Below are 9,971 nucleotides of genomic sequence, written 5' to 3' on the forward strand. Positions count from 1 at the left end.
GTTCTTTTCAACAAATTCAGAGATGCAGGTGCAATGAACTACCAGCATGTAGCCAACGTTACACTGCAGATTTAAAGGGACTGGTCGTTGATGCACTGAACTACCAGCATGTAGCCAACGTTACACTGCAGATTTAAAGGGACTGGTTGTCACTAGACAAAGAGACGTGGTGTCAGTGCACCTTTGTTGTACCTTTTGATCGCTATACACAAAACAAGCTCCTTAGAATTGTCAAAACTCTTGGATGTGACCCCAGTCTTGGATAATAGACTGAAGGCCTGAGGCAGATCAAGTGTCCTTTATTCCGGGACTTAGAATTTTTAAAATGAGGAGATTAGTTCTCTGTCCTTTTAATTTCCGACCGTATAGGTATTTTTGTGCTAAAACTTTCTTAGAGCCGCCACTTCATGCATTTATTGCAAATAATTAGATTTGTCTCCGGTTCTCCCTCACTCATACCGCCTCTATTGGATATAACAGTATTTTTATTCTTGTATTCTCAAAAGATTAGAAAAAGGATTTGGTGAGTTTAGATTCTTATTCTTGATAACAATATGCTGGGGGATGGTGACCAAGTTTGTGTCAGTTACAGGAAAAACATAGTATGGTAAAAATTTGATACGTTGTTTGGTTTCCCGATGATCAAGATACGGTCGAATCAAGAGATTCACATTGTTGTTCATTCTGACTTAATATTAAGCATTGTTTACCGGCTACTCATTTGTACAGCATTAAGTGTTGTTTCTTCTTTAGTGGAATAATCACCTGTTCTACAGGAAGGCTTCTTTCTTCTTCCTTGTTTCTCTCAGCATTTGTCATCACCGTATGATTATGGCGTTGATATGATTGGGGAAACCGGGTGGCATTGGTTTCTTTGGAATGGTGGTTGATATTCGGTTCAATTGGCATTTGCAGATTATGACTCGACTCCATTTCAATCCTGACTCGTGTTTGTTTCAGGGTTTGGCGTCCCAGTATATATATTTCTGCAGATGAGAGCAAATTTGGACGACCACTAAAAACAACATTTGGAGGTATTTTCCTCAACAGCTGAAGTGGCTTCCAGTATGCACTATCAAACTCTTTCAGTTTTGAAGATAATCATCATGCTATAGTTTTCAACAGAGCAGCCAGCGGATGGAGAAGTGCTAACAGGTTGGCTTTATTTTGACATCAAATTGTTGCATCTCCTCGAGATAAATACAAAATTGTTTAGTCGTGTTTTTGTTTCTTTTTTCATTTTTCACTTTTCAGAAGCCACATAAATCGTGTTTGCCAGGAAAATCTACAGAAAACCCCAGTTTTTAGGAAAACCAAACAATTTGTTCACATGATCGAAACCTCTTTCGCACATAAAAATGAAAACAATGTAAGAGCTTGAGCATTTTTCGCACAGGAAAAAAAAGGGGGTATGCTTTTGAATTATTCATTCTTTTTATTCTGAAAGCACAAAAAGTTGGAAGGGAAAACGATACAATTCGATTTTTCATAATTAGAGAACATCTTTACCACTTGTACGCATGGTATATATCACCTTTTCTGTAAAACATATGATTTCCACTTATTTGGTGATGTTGATAGGTTGGTGAATACCACTTGAAGCATAGGGACTGGTGATGAATGATTGTACATCAACCCTTCTTTTGGGGATCAGATTCCCTCCATATCTGTGTCCCTCCAACTTCTCATTTTTTAGACTTTTCAAATGATTTGAGCCATTCATCTCGTTTGTTCTGTATAGGAATTGCTGTTTGTCCTGTATAGGAATTGCAAAAAAAAACTTTCTTAGTCGTATGTAGATAGACACGTGAACAAATTGTATCGAAACAAATTTGTTTTCGGGAGACGTGCTATTTTCTTGGGTACTTCGAGTTGAATGGTCGGAAAACTTGGAATCATCGTTTTCGATAGATATGGCTGATTGTTCTTCTTCCACTTTTTATAAGAGGAAAATGAGCGAGGCTGTGAGGGATTGATGTTGGTAGTATATCTTATCTTTGACCGGTTTCGGTGCAGATTCGGAGGAACAAATAATCAGAGCACGAAGACATCGTTACAGTACACCAGATAAGGAGAAGCTGTTGTGTCAATTTGATTGTTAGTGCCCACAGGAGAAAGCCATCTAGAGAATTGTGGAAGCTCGTGCAATTGGACCAAAGACTTGGATGCCTTTTAGTGGACTAGGGGACAGAAACATCCTTAGACAGTTGTCCACCACTCTCTCTCTCTCTCTCTCTCTCTGTGTATTTGTTTTGATCAAGAATAATCTCTCTCTCTCTCTCTCTCTCTCTCTCTCTCTCTCTGTGTATTTGTTTTGATCAAGAATAAACAATGGGAGATGTTGACAAGTTTCAGGCAGCAATACTGGAAAAGCCATGCTATAATTAGCTCCAATAAAGGAATTGGAATCCTCTCGGTAACTGTTCTGGATAGATGCGGGAGTGCTTTCTGCGATGCGATGCAAAGCTCTCTTCAGCTCTGGAGAGGGAGAGAGACTGTTTACACAACTCCCGCTAGGCCTGTCAATGGATCGGATTCGATCCGGATCTAGATCCGATAATGTCAATCTGAAATTCGATAATCCGAATTTGGTAATACAAATACGGATCGGATCAGATTAAATCCGTTATCAATTTGAATCCGAACTTTACTTTTTTTAATTTTTTTAAAAAAAATAGTAAATTTTTAATTTTGAAAAAAAAATGTTTAAGAAGTTGCATTTTTATTTTTACTTTTTATTTTAATTTTTTTCGGAAAATATTTTTTTTTGCTAAAATTTTTGAAGTAAAAAAAATTTTCGGATCAGATCCGAAGTTTTCGGATTCGGATTACCACTATCGGATTTGAGTTTTATCGGATCCGGATCGGATTTGGATCTTATAGGATCCGGATCGGATTTGGATCTATCGGATCCGGATCGGATCCGGCCTATTGATAAGCTTAACTCCCGCTCCTTAGCTTTGATTAAGAGGATTACTGGGATTGGATCCTAACTCTGTGTGAACAACGTTCTCGATCCTTGGACGTGGCCATTTGGTGCCCCCATAATCATTAACCAAGTATATGAACTGCCATGGGTTCTTGACTAAACATACGAACCCTACAAGCCTGTGTGGTGGATAATGGTGCTAGTCAACACATTGCCTCGTCACATGAGCATCTAATAATTTCATTCATATTGTCGTGAGATCATGTTAGCAACAATCCACATTCATGAATCCTCACCCAACTAGCTTCTCTTATTTTTTGTCAGAGAAACAATTAGCTTCTCTTATTGAACAAATTACAAAATCACCTGCCAAAGAATAATTGCATAATCACACAAAAATACACAATTTCCTCTTCTTCCCAATTCACTCATCGCAATCCCGCATTCGGGTTATTAATTGAACGCGGAACAATCGCGACGGATATTTCCGTTGGATCCAGTCTTGACTCCGACCCGGCCCAATTTCGTCATGGCCGTGACAAAGGCTTGCTGGAAGACCGGCGAGTTAGCGGCCAGGTTATTCACGGTGGGCTTGGCCCTGGAGTCCGTGAAGAGGACCTGGTCGGACGTGAAGAGGCCCTTGCCCTGCTGTAGATTCTGGTAATAAACGTTGTCAAAGGTTCTAGGGGTGATTGGGTCCATGTTGATGGCTATCCTGGGGTCCACGTTTTTGGGGCACATGGCTTGCAATTGGGTTGCGTACGTTTTGTCGAGCGTGGGGTCCACTTGATTTTGTTGGCTGAAATTGTATACTCGGTTGGCAAACTTGCTGCAGTGAGAGAATCCTACGGTGTGGGCACCTGCAAAAAATTATACTAAAAGATTTAACAAATATATCAGAGAATAACTTATTCACGGCTGTGAATAAGTGTTACAGAGTTCAATCTCGTGCGTTCGAAAGTATTTTGGACGATGCGAATTAAAAACAAACTATTAACGGTCAAGGTTTAAAAACATATCTCGATCATTGATTGCCGAGAGGGACGGGTGAGATTGGGTGCCTCCGTGAATAACTTATCCACTGTTCGACTCCTCCATGAATAAGTGTTACAGAGTTCAATCTTGCGCGTTCGAAAGTGTTTTGGATGATTCGGATTAAAAACAAACTATTAACAATCAAGGTTTTAAAACATATATCGATCATTGATTGCCGAGACGGACGGATGAAATTGTGTGCCTCTGTGAATAACTTATCCACGGCTCGACCCTTCCATGAATAAGTTATTGTCATGATTAAATTATCGTATTAATAAAATAAGTGATACTCTATTTCATTGCAAAAGTCTTTTATGCAATGAGGAAGCACATTATAAAGTGATCAGGAGCTAGCCACCTCAAACCACAGTAGTGTTACCATACATCATAAAGAAAAGGACTAAGTTATTGTCATGATTAAATTATCGTATTAATAAAATAAGTGATACTCTATTTCATTGCAAAAGTCTTATCTGCAATGAGGAAGCACATTATAAAGTGATCAGGAGCTAGCCACCTCCAACCATAGTAGTGTTACCATACATCATAAAGAAAATGACAAAGTATAGATTAGGTTTAAGCCTTTAGCACATTACCTTTTTTCGCATTTTGAAATGATCAATTTACCTCCTCATGATTTCGGACCAAAGTGTCACGCTAACACCGTTAACGGAAGATGTTAAAATGACTGTGATACTCTCTCTCTCTCTCTTTTCCCCTCATCCCAATCCATCTTTCCGTGGAAATTCAGTCGGTGGTTCTAAGATTGCCATGGTGACGCTCTTTACAGCGGTGAATCAAAGTACACAATCTGCCAATCTAAAACCCCGCCCTTCCAATTTTCCACATTCTGAGACCGATCAAGTTTATAGTTTACTTTCTCTTTTCTCTAACAGAGTTCTTATTTTGTTTTCCCAAAAAATCTCTCTCTCTCTCTCTCTCTCTCTCTCTACATATGTGTGTGTGCGTGCAAATAGTCCTACATTATGATGTTCTTGTTCGAAAAGTCTACTTAGGTGGTGTTCTACTTTAAGAAAAAGTATTTTTTTTTTCAAAATGTTTGAATTTCAAATTCAAATATAATGAAAATGAAAAATATTTTTTCAATTTTTTTTGCACCGTTTAAAAGATCTTAATGAGATCTATCAAATAAGATCCATATTGATAGAAAAATTATTTGCGTAAACACATAATTTTTGAGCTTGAAATTACTTTCTTTTTCAAAAAGTATTTTTTTTGGAGAAACCGGAACGACCACTTACACAGTTATCAACATCGATCGGCTCCGTTTTGTAAACAGTCATCAACATCAACTCTAAATTACAATAATAATGTTTGCCCCATATTTTTTTCAAGTAAACGAAGTGCGGATTCCTCGATTCTTTTTCATTTTGAGTCCGTGGGACCAGCTTAATGTTTCCCATCAGATTTTTATAGTTCAAAACATCCTACACCTCATAAACCCATCTAAACTTTCGAACTATTTATCTGTATTCCTACCTCTTGGTCTTGGCCCAACTAAAACAAATTGTATCTGCAAAGGGATTGGTAGAAATTTATGGGTACTGGGTAGATAGAAGATGGGCCTTGAATGCTAGGAGAGAGAGAGAGAGAGAGAGAGAGAGAGAGAGAGAGAGAGAGAGAGAGAGAGATCTGACTGAAGAAGAAAGACCACAAATCCATGATGAAGCTCAAATTGGCTGCATAATTGGGTTGGAGGAAGAAGAAGGGTAATGTTGTCTTCTAACATTAAAGTTCAAATTTATTTATTTGTTTTTCTCAACCCAACTCTCATAATAGGCGTGTGTATTGTACCTTCCGTCGATAACGGTAGCACTTTAGTCCGAAACCATCAGTAGGTGAATTGATCATTTCAAAATGTGAAGAAAGTGATGTGCCAAAGACCCAAACCACGAGGAAGTAATTTATACTTTGCCCAAAAAAATAAAATAACAATCGAGCATTCTTAAAAAAAATGACGGGCTACCTACTTTCCCGTACTTTTCAACCATCCTTTTTGCACCAAAAACAAAAACCCCTACCCTCTTAATCGATCAAAGTCGTTTCTTTCCTATTATCTTCTGCTATTACATCAAGTATTTAAGGGGGTGATTTTGACATTTTCATTTTTGTTAATGTCACTCTCCTATGTGTCTATATAAGATGATTTTTTTTGTGAAAGAAAGGGAGTGATGTTAACAAAAAGAGGAATGACAAAATCAATTTTCAATATTTAAAGCTAAAAATTTGGCATCAATAACCATAAAGAAGCTCTTTTCCGTTGCATTACTATGACCCCATTTGTTATCACTTATATAAGTTATTATTACATTACGCTTATTTTGATTATTCACTTTAAAAACATAAAATAATTTGGTGATGTGTTTGGCATAGCTTTTTATAAGCTGAATTAAAATTTCAGATTATTTGTTAAATAAGTTGTAGAATAGCCTTTTATAAAATATTTAAATGTCTAGATTAACCTTAATAATTATGTAGAGACACTCTTGAATAAGTACTTTTCTGTAAAATGGTACTGTTACAATTTCAAATAACCTACAAATCGAAGCTTAAAATAATTTCATTTTTTGGGGTCAAATAAGTTAAAAAATCTAAATAAGTGATTATTCATAATTAATACCAAACATCACTCATCAACTTTCTTTTAAGCAAATAAGCTAAATAAGTTGAATTATAAGTGCTAGCAAACGGAGCCTATATAGCAGCAGATCAGGAAAAGTTGATGTCTAAGTATTTACTTTTCCTCATCGCGTTGGTTTCACGAAAACAGAAACAAATTAAGTAGAACAAAACTTTGATATCATAAACTCTACCCTATGAGATTATTTTTATACCGGTATTTCATGAACTTTTAAGGAGAAAGAAAATAGTTTATTGGCCTAGAAGGTGAATTGGTGATGAAATTTCTTGTAGACCCTATTAATGGCGATTTTCCATTGACTTTATAGGCCCTGAAGGTGAATTGGTCATGAAATTTTACACGCAAACAGATTTTAGTTCACAAACAAATTAGCTGTCAAGGGCCTTATATTCCATTTTTCCGGTTAAAAAAAACAAAAAACGGCCTTATCCCGTTTGCAATCTTATTGATGACAGCTAATACTTGACTGGTCTTATGATAAGAGAAAATCTTTTTAACGGAATAGTTATTTATGGAGTTAATCGTGACCGTTCACAAATGGTTTGGATAGTCCGAACGTTAATGAAACTTATCCGAATTGTCCAAAACCGAAATAAAGAGTCGAAATCGCGCGAAACCGTGAATAAATTTATGATACAATCAAAGGTGAAAAAACAAGTGAGAGGGCCAACAAATTAACCTCCCTAGCTGTGGGAAGTGGAAACCCCACGGTTCCCACTGATACATAGCAAGCCAGGGAATATTATTCACTTGTCAGGACTACCGAGTTGTTGTTTTCTTCGAGAAAACTATTTTTAATAATTTGTTCATTCACCTAACTTGATGTTCTTTTATATTTTTTACATACATACATACATATATATATTAGTCATTTTCAAATAAGGAGGTCCTTATTTTAGTTCAAATAAGGACCTCTCCATTCCTCCCATTTCCTGTTCGAATTTCGATGATCCGAACCACTCAATGTATTCAGAACGTAATTTTAAGAGTGCTTGCGAGGAATCAGTAAAAAAAATGACCGGGAAGGGCTTCATCCGAGCAGTTTTTATTTGAACCGTTCGATAAAAAACAAACAAAAACTGCTCGGATGAAGCCTTTTCGGTCTTTTTTTTTTTGCTGATTTCTCGTGGGTTCCCTTAAAATCACATTCTAAACACATTGAGCTGCTTGGATCTTCGAAATTCTATCGAGAAAGGAAGATTCTTATTTTATTAAGTTAAGATAGTTCTTAAGAGAAGGATCTCTCTGTATGTATATATAATGTATGGGGGTTGTTAAAAGGATGATATGGCCCAATTTTGAACCAGTACTGAATCCGAATATTTCAAAGTCTTACAAAAAAAGAGAGACTGAAACTCATTAATCCCTGGTTGAGAGGGTAAAGTAGTCAACGCTCCAATCATCGATGCAGGTTAACAACGTACGTAGACGTACGTAGAAATTAGAATGGTGTCACTGTTGCAACTTATAGTATTTGCTCGATCTGTGTTTGGAAGGTGGCAATAATATTGGTGTAGTACCTGAGAGAGCAATCATGTCTGTTTGAGATAGCCCATGAGAAGCAAACAAGGTATTGAGCTGATCCAAATTGTTGGTTGGCTGAGGCAGCTTTCCATTCACACTCGCCGCGGTTGAGCTCAGCCCATCCAATCTTCCCAATTCCACTGCATACGAAGGTCCACCAGCCTGCATATATCATGTCATATACTCCACCCATTAGAAATTAATGCATTTTGGGGTTAAATTCCTCTTGTGTCTGTCATATGAAAAGAAGAAGAAGAAGAAGAAGAAGAAGAAGTATACAAACCAGTGCGACGACGTCTCTGGTTGCCATGGCAAGAATGTCAGCGCAGGAGACCTTGTTCTTGCAACTTGGGATTGCATCCACCGCTGCTTTCGCTTTGATCACGGTGTCGAACCCGTCTCCCGCCAGCGACAGATTGTCCGGGTTATCCTTCTCTGCTTGGTTGCTTCCGCTAGATGCAATTATCACCGAAGCATCACACCCCTATTACAGTTGCATGTCCAACAAAATTAGTATCAATATCAATCTCCCAAATTAACGATCCATCCATCCGTCACCCGTGAAACGAATTGCATGCAGTATATAGTCCTAAACAGAAGTTAGTCCTGAACAGTTTAAAATTTCTTACCTCGACCATGCAATCGTGGAAAAAAAGACGGAGAGTCGCAGGGACCGTAACAAACGTCTGGCTAAATTTCAGCTTCACGGCATTTCTAACGATGTTTTCGACGTTCGGGCAGATATTGGCGTAGTAATTTTGCCTGAGTTGTGCTGATGCTAGATAAGGGAAGATACACAAGACCACGAGGAAATAGAACCGGCCCATTCTTAATTTCCCCAGATAAAATTTGGCCAAGAAAATTGGTGGAGAGAGAAAAATGGGGGATGTGGATATGGTTTTGATTGGGGTAGAGATTTATATATGTATATGGGCAGTGGTGATAAAGCAGAAGCCAGTTGTATTTGAGAATCTTTGCTTAAACATGCTAGGCCAAGGAGTACAATTAATAAGATAAGAAAGTTTGGCCTAATGGGAAAAGGAAATTGGTTTTGTTTTGTTTTGTTTTGGGAATTATATATAGACTAATTGAATTGATGTTTGGTACGTGGCCGCCTTTGGGCGTTTTATAATTTTGTTCGTAACTGCTCCCCTCCTAATCGAAATTAATGAGTGTTAAAAATTTGTGAGAGTTCGGAGACAGAACATGGTCTAAGATAAGTGAGAGAAGCATGCAAAGTAGAACATCATGGTCCAGGTGAGAGAAGCAAGTAGGGAGAGGCGTTGTCCGATTTAGAAAAAAACAGAGAGAGAGAGAGAGAGAGAGAGAGAGAGAGAGAGAGAGAGAGAGAGAGAGAGAATAAGAGTGCAACAATTAGGTGGAAAGTAGAGAGAGAGAGAGAGAGAGTGCAACAATTAGGTGGAACGTAGCATGCACTGCATGCCTGCTTTCCCGTGGGCTGCCAAGACTAAAAGCATTCGTAGAATCAAAAAAGCCAAGTCTACTCCCAAATAATTGAGTAACTAGTGTGGAAGCGAAGGAATGGAAAGGGATGTCAGGAACTTTCTTTTTTTTGGTTTTTTATGGTTTTTTTGATTCGACGTTTCAGGATGTTCGGACTAATTTACGTGCATCTTGAGACTGAGAAATTCACAAAAGATTTCTCTTTATTTATGGCATCTTAACCTAAAAGGTTGTCAAGTTTCGAAATCATGACGTCTTATTTACATATCATTCCTATTGGTTGTTGCCATTTGAGTTACCACGTAGGGTTTGGCTTTTGGAACACTGAAGTATGAATGAAGGTCTTGTTTGTCCTAG

General features: G+C 37.7%; 1 protein-coding gene across 1 annotated transcript; it reads right to left on the minus strand.

Annotated features, from left to right (window-relative positions):
• Positions 1–3,153: 3,153 nt before the first annotated feature.
• Positions 3,154–9,619, minus strand: LOC131298016 (peroxidase 51-like). Its single transcript, XM_058323277.1, has 4 exons — positions 8,780–9,619; positions 8,434–8,634; positions 8,147–8,312; positions 3,154–3,789 (listed from the first exon to the last, which is right to left on the minus strand). The coding sequence occupies exons 1-4, from the start codon at positions 8,975–8,977 to the stop codon at positions 3,383–3,385; spliced, it is 972 nt and encodes a 323-aa protein (XP_058179260.1). The 5' UTR covers positions 8,978–9,619; the 3' UTR covers positions 3,154–3,382.
• Positions 9,620–9,971: the final 352 nt, after the last annotated feature.

The sequence above is a fragment of the Rhododendron vialii genome, chromosome 8a (assembly GCF_030253575.1).
Source record: "Rhododendron vialii isolate Sample 1 chromosome 8a, ASM3025357v1".
Taxonomy (NCBI): Eukaryota; Viridiplantae; Streptophyta; class Magnoliopsida; order Ericales; family Ericaceae; genus Rhododendron; species Rhododendron vialii.

Bases quoted from the DNA above. Each gene is read 5' to 3' on its own strand.
- LOC131298016 (XM_058323277.1), bottom strand. From the start codon at position 8,977: ATGGGCCGGTTCTATTTCCTCGTGGTCTTGTGTATCTTCCCTTATCTA. The intron at 8,635-8,779 runs GTAAGAAATTTT...CAACTGTAATAG, and splicing joins TCCACGATTGCATGGTCGAG to GGGTGTGATGCTTCGGTGAT. The intron at 8,313-8,433 runs GTTTGTATACTT...TGATATATGCAG, and splicing joins CCAGAGACGTCGTCGCACTG to GCTGGTGGACCTTCGTATGC.